Source organism: Mobula hypostoma, chromosome 20, assembly GCF_963921235.1.
Source record: "Mobula hypostoma chromosome 20, sMobHyp1.1, whole genome shotgun sequence".
Lineage (NCBI taxonomy): Eukaryota > Metazoa > Chordata > Chondrichthyes > Myliobatiformes > Myliobatidae > Mobula > Mobula hypostoma.
The window spans coordinates 3,447,317-3,467,422 of NC_086116.1; the positions used below are offsets into that span (position 1 = coordinate 3,447,317).

The following is a 20,106-nucleotide window of genomic DNA, read 5'->3' on the forward strand; positions in this document are numbered from 1 at the left end:
ATCACATAACCTGACACGCATCTCTTGTACAAAAATTATATCCGGTTGGAATCGGTTAATAATTTTAAATGTTTTCTTACGCTTAACAGGATGATTCCAAACACGGACATCCCAACTGAAAACATTTAACTGTTTAAATAACATCATAAAACTTTATATCTAAAGAAAACAATTAGATGCATGTCAGGATGAGGTAGTCGTGAATGGCGGTAATAAGTAACAATAACAACAATTTGCGTACGCTCTGGAATTCCATTAAGGGAATAAAAAATAGAAATTAGAAAATCCCACCCAACCTACAAAGCCCAGAAATAAGTGGATGTCTATCGAAGCAAGCCCCAAAGAATGCGTAAGAAGCAATCCTGAACTCCCACCTGCCTAAATAAAAGGTGCAGATGAAAAAAGGTAATCTGTCTCCCTCTCCCATATACAAGTCATTACAGTCGACATACAACCCATTACAATTAAATTTTAAAAAATGTTAACAGAAACAACCTTCAGTTTAGAAAGCAAGCTTCATAACATTAGATAAAAAAAACAAAACATCCAAAACAAATTCTTGAAATATTTGCTCAGAAGAAAAATACAATCGGCATCTTTAACTTATTACATCTATAAAACGTGAACAAAACCTGAATAGTAAGTTAGAAGTTCTTAACAAAAACAAAGCAAAAAAAATTAGTTCATAAATGTAGCAAACAGAAAGAAATTCTAAATGATTTAAGATATCTACAGTCTTTCAAAAGATCCCATATGATATCTTCAAAATTAAAACCATCCAAAGCAGTCTATTTCAAAGATAAAGGTACATTTTAATACCAGGACTTTCTATACGCCTCAATTCTTCCGATCTCATCATTCCTTATAACATGAAACGATCAAACAATTGTAAATCCTTTAAACTTCAGGCTTCAGACTCATCAGGGAGAGAATTAATAAAACGCAATGCATCGGCTTGGTCCTCAAAAATACGAACTCTGGAATCTTTAGCGAAAAGCCTTAATTTAGCTGGGTATTGAAGAAAAGGAAACGCAAGTTTTGAAAAGCCATACGCATTACGGCAGCAAATCCAGAACATTCCTGAACAATTTCACGCGGAAGATCTTGAAAGAAACGAATCTCAAGAGCCTTGAAATTTAAACGGCCTTTGTTTTCTTGCCAGTTTAATAATATGGTCTGTCTTGAAAACGAAGAAAACGCACAATGACACGTCTGTTTTTACCTTGTCCCGAAGTTCCAACCCTATGAGCTACTTCAATGTCGGGCAATTGTGGAAAAGCCTCGGGAAATACAGATTGAAACATTTTAGCAAAATAGTCCAGTGTGTCGGCTGATTCTGATTTCTCTTTCAATCCAACAATTCCAATATTATTCCGGTGAGAGCGAGCTCCCAAATCAACAATTCGTTATTAAGCCTTTTCCAGAGGAGAAGAAATATCAGCCGCATTGCGAGTAACCTCTTTAAGATCCAAGCTCAAAGAATCAATTTTTTCCTCCAAAGGGAGAAGACTTTCTTTTAGTTGAGTTAATTCAGTGATAATGAGCTCATTTGAGTCTCTAATCTATTAACCCAGGCTGGCTCCTCTGCAGCTTCGTCAGTTTTTTAGGCTTACCATTACCTGTATCGGGATTTCTTTTAGTGCTTCTCAAGGTAGCTATAACTATAATTATCACTCTGCAAGATCTGACTGAATAAAGGTAAAATTTCAAAGTTTAAGTCGGGAAAGGGAGAAATTAAAGGCAGACAGAAAGACACCGTGTCTTGCATCTCCACAGGCGGAAGGCGGAGTCCCGTCCTTTCAATACAATGTGTATTGCTGGATGTTAAGTTCCTAAATGTGATCTTCTTCCAGCCACGACTGTGATCCCTACAATATGATACCTATTAATTTCTAATTGCACAAGATCATCTACCTTATTCTGTATACTGTGTGCAAATATAACACCTCCAGTCCTGTGTTCACCCTTTTCAATTTAGCCTCCATGTTATGGGAATTAAATTTTTATCCCTTAACATTTTGTTGTTTTACTTATTCTAGAGATTTTTGTAATCTCTTCTGCAGCCTTCATCCCTTTTACTCTATCCCCACTTTTCCATTGAACCCACCCACCCCCCACTATTTCACTTCAACCCATAGCACTGACTGCAGTTCTGCCTTATCAACTGCCTATTCTTCCTCACAGTATCACTACATGCTGTATCTACTTGTATACCAACTGCACCATCCTCTGCCCGATCACTCCAGTTCCCATCCATCTCCCAATTTAGTTTCCTCATAAGACATGCAATCTAATCCACACAACATCCTGGTAACTCTCCTCTGCACCCTCTACATCCATTCTATAAGGAGATGATCAGAACTGAACACAATAGCTGGAACTGCAGCAACCACATCTGTACTTAGCATCAGCTGCTTGAGGGGCCTTGGTTCAGACTCATTCACCTGATGTCTGTACTTCAAACGTTACATTAGAGAAGAGTGGGTAACCCAAGTAGTTTGATCCAGGAGACAATCATATCCCTTAGGTTCCAGAATATCATGGACTTAGGCAGTGATCAAGATGTTTCTGGGTCAGACAGGTATGAAGATCCAGGATACAACAAAGTGTTACCTGCTGGATATGAAGATGAAGCGTTGGCAGGATAGAAAATCTGACTACAATAACGTACAGAAGTGCCTGCAGGGGATGAAGAGAGGCAAACGAACAGGAACATGTACTATGGTAATATAATCAGACAATAGATACCAATATAGATAGAAAAGGTACTTGAAATATTTTTGTCAGGCAGCATCTGTAGGGAGAAAAGCAGTTTGAGTCAATGAACTTCCATTTAATTTCTCAGTTTTGTGACCTTCAAGGTATCATTAAGATGACACAGATGCAAAAACAATTTACAAGGATGTTACAGGGACTGGAAGGCTTGAGTTATTAGGAAAGGCTGGGACATTTTGCCTGTGCTTGGCCTATATTCCTCCTAACTTTTCATATTTGGCCTAGCAAGGTGTTCTCTTCGATCTTGTGGAAGGCTAGTGCAGAAATTGCAAAGGTCTAACAGAAGTATTTAAAATGTCCTTAGCCATGGGTAAGGTGCTGGAGGATAGCTAATGTTGTTCTGTTCTTCAAGAAAGGCTCTTGGAATAAACTGGGAAATTATAGGCTGGTGAGCTTGATGGCAGTAGTGGGTAAATTATGAGAAGGTATTCTAAGGGACTGGATATACAAGGTCTGATAGAAAGCATACAGTGCATTGGCCTTCATCAATCGTGGGACTGAGTTTAAGAGCCGAGAGGTAATGTTGCAGCTATATAGGACCCTGGTCAGACCCCATTTGGAGTACTGTGCTCAATTCTGGTCGCCTCACTACAGGAAGGATGTGGAAACCATAGAAAGGGTGCAGAGGAGATTTACAAGGATGTTACCTGGTTTGGGGAGCATGCTTTATGAGAAAAGGTTGAGTGAACTCGGCCTTTTCTCCTTGAAGTGATGGAGGATGAGATGTGACCTGATAGAGGTGTATAAGATGATGAGAGGCATTGATCGTGTGGATAGTCAGGGGCTTTTTCCCAGAGCTGAAATGGCTAGCATGAGAGGGCATAGTTTTAAGGTGCTTGGAAGTAGGTACAGTGGAGATGTCAGGGGTAAGCTTTTTTATGCAGAGTGGTGATTGTGTGGAATGGGCTGCCGGCAGCAGAAACGATAGGGTCTTTTAAGACTCCTGGATGGATACATGATACACGGAGCTTAGAAAAATAGAGGGCTATGGGTAAACCTAGGTAGTTCTAAGGTAAGGACGTGTTCGGTACAGTTTTGTGGGCCGAAGGGCCTGTATTGTGCTATAGGTTTTCTATGTCTCTGATTAAGGAATGTCAACATGGCTTTTAGTGTGGTAGATTCACTCTGTCTAATCTTATATTATTTTTTAAAAAAGGAGGCTACCAGGAAAGTTGATAAAAGGCAGGCGGCATTTACGTGGACTTTAGAAAGACCTGTGACAAGATCCCGATCGGCGGCTGGTCAAGAACGCTCAATCACATGGCACTTAGGATGAAGTAGTAAATTGTATTTGATATTGGCTTCAGGGTAGAAGCCAGAGTGTAATAGATGATTGCCTCTCTGAGCAGATGCCTGTGACTAGTGGCGTGCTGAGGGATTGGTGTTGGGTCCCTTGTAGTTTGCCATCTATATTGATGATCTGGATGATATGGTAAACTGGATCAGCAAATTTGTGGATAACACCCTGACTGGGGGTGTAGTGGACAGTGAGGAAGGCCTTCAAAGCTTGCAGTGGGATCTGGACCAGTTGGAAAAATGGGACTCAAAAATGGCAGACGGAATTTAATTCAGTCAAATATGAGGTATTGCACTTTGGGAGGACCAACCAAGGTAGGACTTAAGACAGTGAGTGGTAGGGCACTGAGGAGTATGGTAGAAGAGAGGGATCAGGGAAAGTGGTTCACAGGTAGGTAGGTTGTAAAGAGAGCTTTTGGCACATTGGCCTTATTTTGAAGTTGCATAAGATGTTGCTGAGGCCTAATTTGGAGTATTGTGTGCAGTTCTGATCTTGTACCTATAGAAAAGATATCAATAAGATTGAAAGAGTGCAGAGAAAATTACAAGGATGTTGCCTGGGCTTTAGGATCTGAGTTTATAGGGAAAGGTTAAATAGGTTAGGACTTTATTTCCTAGAGCATAGGAGAATGAGGGGAGATTTGATAATATACAAAATTATGAGGGGTATAGATAATGTAATTGCAAGCATGCCTTTTCCACTGAGGTTGGGTGAGACTATAGATTATGGATGAAGAGTGAATAATTAAGGGGAACTTGAAAGGGAACTTTTTCATTCAGAGGGTGGTGAGTGTGTGGAATGAGCTGCCAATGGAAGTAGTGGATGTGGGTTTGATTGCAACATTTAAGAGAAATTTCAATAAGTATATTTATGGGAGGGGTATGGTCCAGGTGCAGGTCAATGGGACTGGGCAGAATAATAGTTTGGCATGGTTCTAATAGGCCAAAGGGCCTGGATTGGAGTTGTTCAAAGTTCAAAGTACATTTATTATCAAAGTAAGTATACATTATACAACCTTGAGATTCATCTCCTTATGGGCAGCCACAAAGAAACCCAAAAGAATCCATGAAAAAAGATGGTAAAACACCTATTGTACAGAGAGAGAAAATAAACAAATTGTGCAAACAATAAAAGCAAGCAAATAGCATTCAGAACAAAAGTGAGTCCATAGGCACAAAGCCTGGAGCAGTCCACAGCCTCAACCTCAGTTCAGTGCAGAGCTGACTTAATGTTGTAGAGCAGTGAGCAGAACTGGCCTGACCCTTGCCTCTTGTCCCAGTGCTATGCCTTTTCAATTCATCTGGCCTGGTGCTTAAATCATCCAAACATCAGGTTGGTACTTGCAATAGGACCCTGTCGCATTGATAACACGCTGGGCCTAGACCTTGCCGCCATGTTTCGGCCCATAACTGACCTTTCCAAGTTGGCCCGGTGCTTAGATCGATCAAATCTTGATCAAATTTAGGTGGGCAGGCTTCTACGCTGCCCCTCCTGTGATTTAACTTTGTTCCACTCCACTCGCCCTGACTTTGCCTTGAATATGCCTCAGCCTAGCATGCTTTGACCCGTGACTCAGCCACCGCCTTTGCTCACCTCTCCATTGTTTGCAGTGATCATTTACCACATGTTTTACAATAAAAAGTGTTAATAATGAAGTATTTAGTTGTTTTGTTTGCTGCTAGTAAGTAGTTGCTGGGCTTCACCTGGAAGTAATGTCTCTGACACTATCTGTCCAACTGTCTTTAGACCAAGATGAAGAGATGGCAAAATGATTGGTTTGCTACTAATTAAGCATTTACAGCTTTCCTTCTATTTATGAAAGGGGTCTTTTCTTGGAAAATGGTTTCTTAATTGACATTTGAAAATCAAAGACTAGGCAAAATGGATTGCAATTCAGAAAAAGTGCATTCCTACATAAGAAGAATAGCACACAGTCTGTTATAGTGAACAATGGTTTTGTAAACTGAGGAATTAAGGTAGAATAAATGTACATCATCTTTGTCTTTATTCCAATGAAGATTGACCTTTCTTCGCATTTCTTAGAAAGTTACATCAGAGGAGTTTCACCAACCCTGACAAAATTGCTCCTGGGAAACTTTCTAAAGGTCAACAAAGTGTGCCAGAATAAGTTGTTACTTAGAAACATTTTTTTTTAAATTGAATGCTACCAATTATTAAAATTAAGTGTAACAAATTTTTTGTTAAAACTTGAAAGGCCACACTATACACCAAAGAATTGTGATCAATTAAAACAAGGAATGCACTGTAATATTTATAATTTCAAGCAAAAGTAGCACTCAATCATAAATAGCACAGCAGTTTTAGTTAGATATACAGACTTCAGCCCGGAATCATTCTGATAAGCGGTAGTGGTCCAATACACGATGTTACTAATTAGTCTATTTCGTTTTTTCTCTTACAAAATTCCAATTAAGATCAGTCAGTCAAAACGCAAAATACAAATAAACACTTTTACAACATGCCATCATCACAGTTCACAAATAAAATTAAACATAGAAAATATTCTTAACACTGTTAAATAACAACCTATTGAAATTTATGAAAATGGTAGGACCCTGAATAAGTTTAGAAGTCCAAAAATATTGTCAATGATTAAGCACATTTGCTAAAAGTCCAATATCTCGACAATTATACATTAACAGTAATCCTAAAATGTAGGTCCACTGAAACCATTATTTGGAAAGTCAAATACTGTTAATAAAAGCCTACTTATGACATACATCGAGATACGCGTTTTGTAGTGAAATTATTATAAAATGTAGAAGAACTAACAGCTGAGATCAGAGACAAAACTGAACTCGCTGAATTTCAAAGTCTTCATAGTGACATGGAAAAATAATAGGTGCAATTAATTTGACAATGTTCAGTAATGGAAGTGCAGGTTGACAGCTTAATTATATTTTTAAAAAAATACACTAATCAATTAGTCTGTTGGCCACATAATTTCAAAATAAATTTAAATGCTCTAACCTATGAGCTTTGAGGTTGCAAGATAGCTCATCAAAATCATGTTTTAAAAGGTGAGGCAGTTCTAATATCAGAGCATTTGCAACTAAACATCACAGTTAAATTTGCAAAATGCTGGAAATAGGTGCTGGGAGAAACAGATGCATTCACAAGCCACTCACATTTTTCTCTATACCACCACAATGTGGTTTATGGACAGTAGTCTTTTAGCAGCAATGATTCCCAATAAATAAGCACTTTTGTTTCCATCACCGCACAAAACTGCAGCTAAAGTTACAATAGCTGCTGGAACTTACTGGCTATTAACAGCAGAGGTGAATCATAGAACTGTTTTCTCTCAGTGTGTGTATGTACATGTATATATTATATATACCCACATACATACACATGTGTACAATATATATAATAAAAATGTCACACTGTGACCCTTATAAAACAATCTATATACTGTATCTCAAGAAAAGACTATCGCATGAAGGGTAGTAAAGGAAAAGTGTTGTCGTTCAAGTCCAATCCATTCTACGTTATGGAAAATAGTATCTTCAGAATCAAAATTCCGATGTAAATAGCAAGCCAATGGAACTCAATTCTATTATTTTTCACGCCAGTCTAGAACAACATACTCTGTCTTCTGTTTTTCCCATGTGCTAGAAAATACAAAAGGATGCATTAAAACCAGCTTAAGATTCCTTATGATGTATGCACAGCAGTCACACAGAATAACTGACAATTCATATATCATAGCAAAAGTGGTCCAAATACTATAGTCAGTGGCCAGTTTATTAGCTACACCTGTACACCAGCTTGTTAATACAAATATCTAATCAGCCGGTCATGCAGCAGCAACTTAATCTATGGTCAAGTGTTCAGTTGCTGTTCAGACTAAAATGGGGAAGAAATGTGATCTCAGTGACTTTGACCCTGGAATGATTGTTGATACCAGACAGGGCGGTTTGAGTACCTCAGAAATTGCTGATTTCCTGGGATTTTCAAAGTTCAAAGTAAATTTATTATCAAAGAATATACATGTCACCATATACAACCCAGGCATACTCAATACATTCACAATAGACTAACCAACCATAATAGAATGAATGGAAGACCACACACAGCCTTGTGGTGCACCTGTGCTGATGGAGGACATGTTGTTGCCAATCTGAATTGACTGGGGTCTGGAAGTGAAGAAATCCAGGATCCAATTGCATAAGGAGGTATTGGGGCCAAGGTCTTGCAGCTTGATTAGTTGTGATGCGATGATAGTATTGAATGCTGAGCTGTAGTCAATGAAGAGCATCCTGATGTACAAACGTTTGTCTGCATCTTTGCTGTTCAGATGTTTCAGGGTTGAGTGAAGAGACACTGAGTGTATACAGCAGTGGTCCCCAACCTCTGGGCCGCGGACTGATACATTACCGCGAAGAATGCAGCGGTAGCCGGGACACACCCAGCACATCTTTAAGAAAAGAGCTGAAATAAACAAGCTAATTAATTAGGTGCCGCCCGGCACATAAACGTCAGTCCAGATCAGAGCCGACGTAATCGGCAATCGCCTCTGATCTGGGCTGATATTTACATGCTGGGCGGCACCTAATTAACTAGATTGTTTATTTCGGCTTTTTTCTTAAAGATGTGCTGGGTGCGTCCCGGCCACCGCTGCACCACTGCATTCTTCGCGGCAACGTATTGGTCCGCGGCCTGGAGGTTGGGGACCACTGGTATACAGTATTGTTTTAATGTGTGCTGACTCTTAATAGTTCCCTTTACTAAAAAAAGTATTGCTTTAAATGCTTTTTTTAAAAATTGCAAAATATAGTGCTTATAGCCACAATTGTTACCCAGAGCTCTTCAGTGAGGATTTGGGTTTGAGCCCAAGCTTGTTTTGTTTATTTAGAGTATTGACATGGGTGTCCCTGTGAAGACCTGCATTTAAGTTGCCTTTTCAAGTCAGTCCATGTTTTGTGCTGCAGATACTTCTTGTGCTCCCAAATTTGGAATGAGCCACTTCAGCACAAATGCGGAATAGAAACATAGAAACATAGAAAATAGGTGCAGGAGTAGGCCATTTGGCCCTTCGAGCCTGCACCGCCATTTATTATGATCATGGCTGATCATCCAACTCAGAACCCAGCCTTCCCTCCATACCCCCTGACCCCTGTAGCCACAAGGGCCATATCTAACTTCCTTTTAAACATAGCTAATGAACTGGCCTCAACAGTTTGCTGTGGCAGAGAATTCCACAGATTCACCACTCTCTGTGTGAAGAAGTTTTTCCTAACCTCGGTCCTAAAAGGCTTCCCCTCTATCCTCAAACTGTGACCCCTCGTTCTAGACCTCCCCAACATCGGGAACAATCTTCCCGCATCTAGCCTGTCCAATCCCTTTAGGATCTTATACGTTTCAATCAGATCCCCCCTCAATCTTCTAAATTCCAACGAGTACAAGCCCAGTTCATCCAGTCTTTCTTCATATGAAAGACCTGCCATCTCATCCAGTCTTTCTTCATATGAATATGTCACTAAGACCAAATAACACAGCAATTTGTACACAAGGATCAAAAACACACTTAATGCTAAGTTTAAGACTTCATTTTATTATACTTTGTGTCTCATTATCGAATATGTAACAAAGTATGACATTACTCTGTACAGGGTGTAATATTTTTTAATTAAAAAGGTCACATGCTGAGCTTTTTGTAAAATAAAACAGCAACAGATTGGTTTCCTGACTGGAACTGCCACAATTTCTTTCAGACATACCATAAGACAAAAAACATTCAGCCTACCAAACCTGCTCCACCATTGAATCACAGCTGATTTATTTTCTCTCTCAGCCCCATTCTCCTGCCTTTTCCACAAAACTTTTGACACCCTTATCAAGAATCTTTCACAATTTTAGTTGTGTTATAAAAGAGTCTCACCTGTCTCTGGATATGATGAGGTTCTGTAGCCAGGATCTTTTTGCAATCGAATTTCATTTAATGAAAATACTGAAGCTCCTAGCATAAATGAATAAATCAAAAACACTTTAGTCACCCAGTGCTAGTATTCATATATTCCGAGAAGTAGGAGTAACATTTATCTGATTCATTGTCATAGTTTTCTTGAAGGCAGTCAGAAGATTGGTATTTTGCAGCTAGTGTTTCATTTTCCAATTCTTGAAAGAATTGTTTCACCATTATACAGCAGATATATAAATTACCAGCTATTCATAACAGTTATAGTGAACAAACACACTGCATGACACTCACTAATACTTATCCTGCTTATTGCACTGAGGGTTACGTTGCCACATTCTGTGGCCAGAGTCACTGGAACATAGGGTTGCCAACTGTCCTGTATTTGGCTAAACTGGTCTGTCCCATACAGGACCGCCCTTGTCCCGTATTTCCCCCACTAAGGTAGAGCGTTCCTATGAAACCATTCGTAAGTGGAAATGGCGTAAAGCGAAGAAGCAATTACCATTAATTTATATAGGAAAAATTTTTGAGCGTTCCCAGACACAAAAAATAACCTACCAAATCATACCAAATAACATTAACATATAGTAAAAGCAGAAATAATATGATAAATACGCAGCCTATATAAAATAGAAATAATGTACGTACAGTGCAGTTTCACTCAGACAGAATCGGGAGGATTAAGCCAAAACTGATCTGTAGAAAAAAACTGGCACATATACGCATGCGCACACAAGTGCCCGCGCAAGGCTTCATGGTCATGGTAGTCTTTCTCGGGGTAAGCACAAGTGTCCCGTATTTGACCGCTACTTTTGTTGCTTATTTGGGAGTGAGAAAGTTGGCAACCCTACTGGAACAGGAGGGAGGGCTTTTCTACTAGATTATTACTAATTTGTTGCCTCAGTTCCATTTAAGCATGATGAAGGTAGAGCGATGAATGCTGTGTATAAGACACTTGACAAGATTCCCCATGGTAGGCTCATTCAGAAAGTCAGGAACATGAGATCCAGGGAAACTTGGCTGGGTGGGCTTGAAGGTGGCTTGCCCAAAAAAGGACTGGGGTGGTAGTAGAAGGTGCACATTCTGCCTGGAGGTCAGTAATTAGTGGTGTTCTGCAGGGACCCCTGCTCTTACTGATTTTTATAAATGACTTGGATGAGGAAGTGGAAGGGTGAGTTAGTAAGTTTGCAAATGACTGGAGGTTGGTGGTGTGGATAGTGTGGAAGGTTGTCGCAGGTTGCAATGGCCATTGATAGGACGCTGAGAAGTGACAGGTGGAATTTAATACAGAAAAGTGTGAATGGACACACTTTGCAAGGTTGAACTCGAAGGCAGAGTACAGGGTTAATTGCAGGATTCTTAGCAGTGTGGAGGAACAGAACATGGTGTGCACATTCATAGATCCTTCAAAGTTGATAGCAAGGTAAAGAAGGTGTATGCTGTGTTGGCCTTCATTAATCGGGGGATTGAGTTTAAGAGCTACAAGGTAATGTTGCAGTTTATAAAACTCTGACTAGACCACACGGAGTATTGTGTTCAGTTCTGATTGTCTCACTATAGGATGGGTATGGAAGCAAAGGAGATTTACCAGAATACTGCCTGGATTAGAGACCAGGTCTTATGAGAGGAGTTCAGCTAGCTAGGGCTTTTCTCTTTGTAGCAAAGGAGGATAAGAAGTGACTTGATAGATGTGTATAGGATGCTAACAGGCATAGACAGAATGAACAGCAAGCACCTTTTAACCAGGGCAACAATGTTTAATACGAGAGGGCATACTCTTAAGGTGATCGGGGGAATGTCAGAGGTAGGTTTTTACACAGAGACTGGAAGTGAAAGGAACACACTGTCACAGGAGGTGGTAGAGGAAGATACATTAGGGACATTTAAGAGACTCTTAGATAGGCACATGGATGAAAGTAAAACGAAGGCCTATGTGGGAGTGGGAGGCAAGCGTTAGATTGATCTTACTGTAGGTCAGCATTACGTCGTGGCTGAAGGGCCTGCACTGTGCTGTACTATTCTATGTCCTAATCATCTTTGATTCTTATCCTTGAAACTCTTGAGTAAGCAGAACATATTGATCTATTATGAGAACATTAATGAATACAGGGGTCAGAAAACTGGGTCACTGTAAAGAAAGGGAAGGGAAATGCCCAGACAGTGGAGAGCACAGCTGTGGCTGTCCCCCTCAGCAACAAATATCTTGTTCTGGATGCTGTTGAGGGGGATGACCTGACAGGGGACGCCCACGGTGACTGGGTCTCTGGCACTGAGCCTGGCGCTGTTGTGCAGGAGAGAAGGAGGGAGAAGAGGAATGCGGTAGTCATAGGGGATTCCATAGTCAGGGGAACGGACAGGAGATTCTGTGAGCCTGATAGAGATACCCGCATGGTGTGTTGCCTTCCAGGTGCCAGGGTACGGGATGTCTTGGATCGGGTCCAGAATATTCTGAAGGGGGAGGGTGTGCAGTCAGTTGTCTTGGTACATGTTGGTACCAATGACATAGATAGGACAAAGGAGGAGGTCCTGAAGAGAGATTTCTGGGAGCTAGGAAGGAAGCTGAGAAGCAGGACCTCCAGGGTAGTAATCTTGGGATTGCTACCTGTGCCACGTGCTAGCGAGGGCAAGAATAGTAGGATCAGGCAGATGAATGCGTAGCTGAGAGACTGATGCAGGGGGCAGGACTTCAGATTCTTGGATAATGGGATCTGTTCTGGGGGAAGTATGACCTGTTCAAAAAGGACAGGTTACACCTGAACCCGAAGGGGACCAATATCCTGGCGGGAAAGTTTAATAGAGCTGTTAGGGAGGGTTTAAACTAATTTGGCAGGGGGATGGGAACCGGAATGACAGAGCGGAGGAAGGGGAAAACAGAAATAAATCTAAGATAGTGAGCGGTAAAGATGTCAGGAAAGACAGGCAGGTGATGGGGCAAATTTGTAGCCATTGGGATGAGTTGCAGTGAAATCAAAGCGAAAAGTACCAAATACCGGTCTTAAGGTGTTATACTTAAATGCATGCAGCATAAGGAATAAGGTGGATGATCTTGTCGTACAGATATTGTGGCCATCACTGGGACGTGGCTAAAGGATGCATGTCTCTGGGAGCTGAACGTCCAAGGATACACAGTGTATCGGAAGGATGGGAAGGTAGGCAGAGGGGGAGGCGTGGTTTTATTGGTAAGAAGTGATATTAAATCATTAGAAAGAGGTGATATAGGATCGGAAGGTGCAGAATCTTTATGGGTTGAGCTGAGAAATCGCATGGGTAAAAGGACCCTGATGGCAGTTATTTATAGGCCTCCAAACAGCTGCAGTGATGTGGACGACAAATTACAACAGGAAATAGAAAAGACTTGTCAGAAGGGCAGTGTTATGATAATTGTGGGGGATTTTAACATGCGAGTGGATTGGGAAAATCAGGTCAGCACTGGATCTCAAGAGAGAGAATTTGTAGAATGTCTGTGAGATGGCTTTTTAGAACAGCTTGTTGTTGAGCCCACTAGGGGATCGGCTGTACTGGATTGGGTATTGTGTAATGAACCGGAGGTGATTAGAGAGATTGAGGTGAAGGAACCCTTAGGAGGCAGTGATCATAACACGATTGAGTTCACTGTGAAATTTGAAAAAGAGAAGCCGAAATCTGATGTGTCAGTGTTTCAGTGGAGTAAAGAAAATTACAGTGGCATGAGAGAGGAACTGGCCAAAATTGACTGGAAAGGGACACTGGCGGGAAAGACGGCAGAGCAGCAGTAGCTGGAGTTTATGTGAGAAGTGAGGAAGGTGCAAGACAGGTATATTCCAAAAAAGAAGAAATTTTCGAATGAAAAAAGGATGCAACCGTGGTTGAAAAGAGAAGTCAAAGCCAAAGTTAAAGCAAAGGAGAGGGCATACAAGGAAGCAAAAGTTAGTGGGAAGACAGAGGATTGGGAAGTTTTTAAAACCTTACAAAAGGAAACTAAGAAGGTCATTAAGAGGGAGAAGGTTAACTATGAAAGGAAGCTAACAAATAATATCAAAGAGGATACTAAAAGCTTTTTCAAGTATATAAAGTGTAAAAGACAGGTGAGAGTAGATATAGGACCGATAGAAAATGTTGCTGGAGAAATTGTAATGGGAGATAAGGAGATGGCAGAGGAACTGAACGAATATTTTGCATCAGTCTTCACTGAGGAAGACATCAGCAGTATACCGGACACTCAAGGGTGGCAGGGAAGAGAAGTGTGCGCAGTCACAATTACGACAGAGAAAGTACTCAGGAAGCTGAATAGTCTAAAGGCAGATAAATCTCCCGGACCAGATGGAATGCACCCGTGTGTTCTGAAGGAAGTAGCTGTGGAGACTGCGCAGGCATTAACGATAATCTTTCAAAAGTCGATAGATTCTGGCATGGTTCCGGAGGACTGGAAGATTGCAAATGTCACTCCGCTATTTAAGAAGGGGGCAAGGAAGCAAAAGGGAAACTATAGACCTGTTAGCTTGACATAGGTGGTTGGGAAGTTGTTGGAGTCCATTGTCAAGGATGAGGTTACAGAGTACCTGGAGGCATATGACAAGATAGGCAGAACTCAGCATGGATTCCTTAAAGGAAGATCCTGCCTGACAAACCTATTACAATTTTTTGAGGAAATTACCAGTAGGCTAGACAAGGGAGATGCAGTGGATGTTGTCTATTTGGATTTTCAGAAGGCCTTTGACAAGGTGCCACACATGAGGCTACTTAACAAGATAACAACCCATGGAGTTACAGGCAAGTTACATATGTGGATAGAGTGTTGGCTGATTGGCAGGAAACAGAGAGTGGGAATAAAGGGATCCTATTCTGGCTGGCTGCCAGTTACCAGTGATGTTCCACCGGGGTCCGTGTTGGGGCCACTTCTTTTTACATTGTACATCAACGATTTGGATTATGGAATAGATGGCTTTGTGGCTAAGTTTGCTGACGATACTAAGATAGGTGGAGGGGCCGGTAGTGCTGAGGAAACGGAGAGTCTGCAGAGAGACTTGGATAGATTGGAAGAATGGGCAAAGAAGTGGCAAATGAAATACAATGTTGGAAAGTGTATGGTTATGCACTCTGGCAGAAGAAATAAACAGGCAGACTATTATTTAAATGGGGCAAGAATTCAAAGTTCTGAGATGCAACGGGACTTGGGAGTCCTCGTACAGGATACCCTTAAGGTTAACCTCCAGGTTGAGTCAGTCGTGAAGAAGGCAAACGCAATGTTGTCATTCATTTCTAGAGGAATAGAGTATAGGGGCAGGGATGTGATATTGAGGCTCTATAAGGCGCTGGTAAGACCTCACTTGGAGTACTGTGGGCAATTTTGGGCTCCCTATTTAAAAAAGAATGTGCTGACGTTGGAGAGGGTACAGAGAAGATTCACTAGAATGATTCCGGGAATGAGAGGGTTAACATATGAGGAACGTTGGTCTGCTCTTGGACTGTATTCCTTGGAGTTTAGAAGAATGAGGGGAGACCTCATAGAAACATTTCGAATGTTGAAAGGCATGGACAGAGTGGATGTGGCAAAGTTGTTTCCCATGATGGGGGAGTCTAGTACGAGAGGACATGACTTAAGGATTGAAGGGCGCCCATTCAGAACAGAAATGCGAAGAAATTTTTTTAGTCAGAGGGTGTGGTGAATCTATGGAATTTGTTGCCACGGGCAGCAGTGGAGGCCAAGTCATTGGGTGTATTTAAGGCAGAGATTGATAGGTATCTGAGTAGCCAGGGCATCAAAGGTTATGGTGAGAAGGCAGGGGAGTGGGACTAAATGGGAGAATGGATCAGCTCATGATGAAATGGCGGAGCAGACTCGATGGGCCGAATGACCAACTTCTGCTCCTTTGTCTTATGGTCTTATGGAAAACCACCCACTCAGCCAAACTGTTCTGGAGATGAGTTGAAGAATTGCAGAATCTGGAGCAACAAGCAATCTGCTGCAGGAACCCAACACCTCGGGAGAAGGGCGAAAAGATTCTGTGAGTGCAACATTAGCTGACCAGTAGGAGGGTGTCATTCCAGAGGAGTAAGCTACAGCAGGCAACCTTTGTTATATAAAGTGAAATATAAAATGAAAATATGACAAAGACTGGGTATATTTTGGTTATAAAACAGGGATTTAATTAGATCAGTGCAAATTCATCAAATTAACTATCAGCTTATAACTACACGTTACCTGTAACCATTATAACGCTATGGAATATTTGAACCAAAATTCTTGAAGGATTATCAGTTTATTGTTAATTAAGGAGTGATTTACCATCTGGTAAAGTGTGTGCCCTTGTTCCAAGACTTTTAAAATAAAGATGCTTCATGGCATCATCTGCAGAAATTCTCTTCTTGGCTTGATACTGCAAAGAAGATTAAGTATTTATTAGTTACATAAATATCATTTACAACAGCAGTTTTTGATCTAATTTTAACCAGTAATAAATATTCCAATTAAGCAACATAAATTAACTTACCTGTAAAAAACTTGATAACAGATCAATTCCTTCTGTGTCCAATCTGTGAAGAAAAAATAAGACTCAATTTGAAGGGATTTAATTACCATGAATAATCATCCTTTTAATTATAGCATAGATGACACAGGTTCCAAGGTTGTCAAGCCGAGGGGTGGTAGTGGGGACAAGCTCCCACTACCTAAAAGTGCTCCTCACGGCATGCGCCTCAAATAGCCTCTGACAACCAAGTCCAACTCCTGGCCTTCTCGTGTGGCTTAGCCTCTAAGCCCGACAGAACTGCTTCTACAGACAGAAGGCGGGTCCTGGTGCCTTAAAACCAGTGCTTTGGGTAGATGGAGCTCGTCAGCCTGGGAAGGCAGTCTATCTAAGAAAGGGAAACTCTGATTTCAAACCTCTGCTGCCTTGCGGCCATACCCACTCATGGGAAAGGCTTTGGGTGTAAACCCTGACGACAAATCCGGAGCTGGAGTCCCTAAGGCAGTCCGACGTTGCCTTCAACCTTGTTCTGGTAACTCCTGCGACGACACTGGTGCCAAGCTGTATTGGCCCTTGCCCTTCCCTTGAACAACATCGGTGTCGTGGAGAGGGGAGACTTGCAGCATGGGCAACTGCTAGTCTTCCATACAGCCTCGCCCAGGCCTGCGACCTGGCGAGGACACTCCAGTGTCGCCTCACTGCAACGGCACAACACGGCAAGCAGCAGTCTACCAGTTATAAGCCTGCACTCCACTGGTGTAGAGCAAGGCGCCAGGGGTTGCTTTTCTTGAAGGGAGAGACCATCGCGTCTCACTGGACAGCTATTGCCCACCTCAAGCTGGGTAGCCCCCCAGCCAATTAGGTGCTGTCCCGCCACGGTCTGCCCGCTCCACTGGGTGCGTGGGGCTCAGGGATACAAGTAGCCTGAACTGCAGACTGTAAACGCTGCACCAAGCACAACTAGAAGACGAAGAAAGAAGCCAGCACTCAGACTAGGATGCTGGAATATACAGACCATGACAACTGGTACATCAGATGACCTTCGGGAGATCAGCAACACACGCAAGACAGCAGTGATTAACAATGAACTGTCGAGACTCCAAGTGGACATCGCAACGCTCCAAGAGACACATCTCGCAGAATCGGAAACCCTACGTGAAACAGACTATACCTTCTTCTGGCAGAGGAAGGGCTCAGACGAGACCAGAGAGCATGGTGTCGGCTTTGCAGTGAAGAACTCGCTGCTGAAGATGGTAGAGCCTAGCGAGAAAGCGACAGAGTGGATTTTCTCACTTCGACTCCACACATCCAACGGGCCTGTCAACCTTGTCAGCGTCAATGCCCCAACCCTCTACTCTACACAAGACGCAAAGGACAAGTTCTACGACCAGCTCTCAATCATGATACAGGAGATCCCAAGTCAGGAACAGTTGCTGCTACATGGTGACTTCAACGCCAGAGTGGGCGCCAACCACGACTCCTGGCCAAGCTGCCTGGGGTGGTATGGGATTGGCAGCATGAATGACAACGGGCAATGACTGCTCGAGCTTTGCATGCTCCACGAATTGTGTGTCACCAACACCTACTTCCAGACCAAAGCTCAGCACAAAGTGTCTTGGCAGCATCCCCACTCCAAACACTGGCACCAGCTAGACCTGATAATCACAAGACGCAGTCACCTGAGAAACGTGCTCATGACTTGCTCCTTTCAGAGTGCCGACTGCGACACAGATCACTCTGGTTTGCCGCAAGATCAGACTTCGGCTGAAGAAGATGCACTGCGCCAAGCCTCCAGGCAAGCAGCGCATCGATGCCAGTAAGACACCACACTCAGACAAAGCTGCAGAGTTCATCAAGTCACTGGAGGATGCTCTCCTTGCAGACCCACCAGAAGGAGATGCTCAGCAATGGGACTCTCTCAGGGACACTATCCACAGCACTGCACTCAAGGCCTTCGGGAAGAAACGGGGCAAGACACAGGACTGGTTTGAAGCGAGCTCAAGTAAGCTCACCGCTGTCATCGAGGTGAAGTGTGTTGCACTACTAGAGCACAAACGCCACCCCACCCAGGCAACACTGCAAGTGCTAAGAAGCAAGGCCCAGGAAACAGCCAGACGCTGCGCAAATGACGACTGGCTACAACTATGCGAAAGCATTCAGTCATCATTTGACACAGGCAACATCCGTGGAGTGTACGAGGGGATCAAGAAAGCCACTGGGCCAACCCAGAGCAAGACAGCACCATTGAAAATCATAACAGGTGAGACCATCAATGCCAAAGGCAAGCAGATGGAGAGATGGGTGGAGCATCACTCTGAACTCTTCTCCAGAGAAAACAGCATCTTGGACAGCGCGCTAGACGCCGTGGAATGCCTGCCTGTCATGGAGGAACTTGATGCATTGCTGACTGCCAAAGAGCTGAGTAAAGCCATCGACAACCTGCCCACTGGGAAGGCACCAGGATTGGATGGCATTCCACCAGAGGCCATCAAATGTGCAAAGGGCGTCCTGCTAAACCACCTGCATGAACTACTGTGTCAGTTCTGGACAGAGGGAGCAGTGCCACAAGACATGAGACTGCAACATTGTCACCATATATAAGAACAAAGAGGACAAAAGCTACAGGGGAATCTCCTTGCTGAGCGTCGTTGGGAAGGTCTTCGCCTGCGTGGTCCTGATCAGACTGCAGAAAATAGCCGAAAGGGTATATCCCGAATCTCAGTGCGGTTTCAGGTTGGAACATTCCACAATTGACATGACCTTCTCCCTTCGACAGCTACAAGAGAAATGCAAAGAGCAAAGACAATCACTCTATGTTGCTTTCATTGACCTTACGAAGGCCTTCGACCTTGTGAGCAGAGACGGCCTGTTCAAAATCCTTGCCAGGATTGGTTGTCCCCCGAGGCTTCTCAGAACAGTTCAGTCGTTCCACACAGACATGAAGGGTGTCGTTCAGTTCAACGGCTCTTCTTTGGAGGCCTTCAACATCCGCAGCGGTGTGAAGCAGGGCTGTGTGCTTGCCCCCACCCTGTTTGGCATCTTCTTCGCAGTCATGCTGAAGCACGTCTTTGGAACATCAACTGATGGTGTCTACCTCCACACCAGATCTGACGGGAGGCTGTTCAGTCTGTCCCGGCTGAGGGCAAAAACCAAGGTTCGTGAAGTACTCATCAGGGACATGCTGTTTGCAGGCGATGCGGCACTGGCAACACACTCTGAAGAGCAACTTCAACACTTCATGGACAGCTTCTCAAGAGCCTGCCAGGACTTCAGCTTGACCATCAGCCTGAAGAAGACCAACGTGTTAGGCCAAGGCGTTGAGCACCCCCCTGCCATTACCATCAACAACTACGAGCTGGAGGTAGTTCACGAGTTTACATACCTTCACGGACAGCCTCTCCCTAGACCCCAAGATCAATAGACGGATTGGACGAGCAGCCTCAACATTCGCCAGGCTGACAAAGAGAGTCTGGGAGAACAGAAAGCTGACGACGCACACCAAGGTTGCAGTCTACAGGGCCCGCGTCCTCAGCATACTGCTTTACAGCAGCGAGACCTGGAGCCTCTACTACAGACAAGGGTGGCGTCTCAACGCCTTCCACCTTCACAGCCTGAGCCACATCCTGGACATCACGTGGACTGAC

General features: G+C 43.0%; 1 protein-coding gene across 4 annotated transcripts in view; it reads right to left on the reverse strand.

Annotated features, from left to right (window-relative positions):
• Positions 1 to 4,868: 4,868 nt before the first annotated feature.
• cdk17 (cyclin dependent kinase 17) overlaps positions 4,869 to 20,106 on the reverse strand; it is a 233,546-nt gene continuing 218,308 nt past the window's right edge. For 2 of the 4 annotated variants that reach the window (XM_063072254.1, XM_063072253.1), the window contains exons 14-17: positions 16,487 to 16,529; positions 16,282 to 16,372; positions 9,978 to 10,055; positions 4,869 to 7,707 (exon numbers count right to left, since the gene is read on the reverse strand). In XM_063072254.1, the coding sequence (XP_062928324.1) occupies positions 7,670 to 7,707; positions 9,978 to 10,055; positions 16,282 to 16,372; positions 16,487 to 16,529 (250 nt within the window). In that variant the 3' untranslated portion in view covers positions 4,869 to 7,669. The remainder of the gene's footprint in view (positions 7,708 to 9,977; positions 10,056 to 16,281; positions 16,373 to 16,486; positions 16,530 to 20,106) is intronic. The other 2 variants (XM_063072251.1, XM_063072252.1) reach the window with 1 other exon arrangement.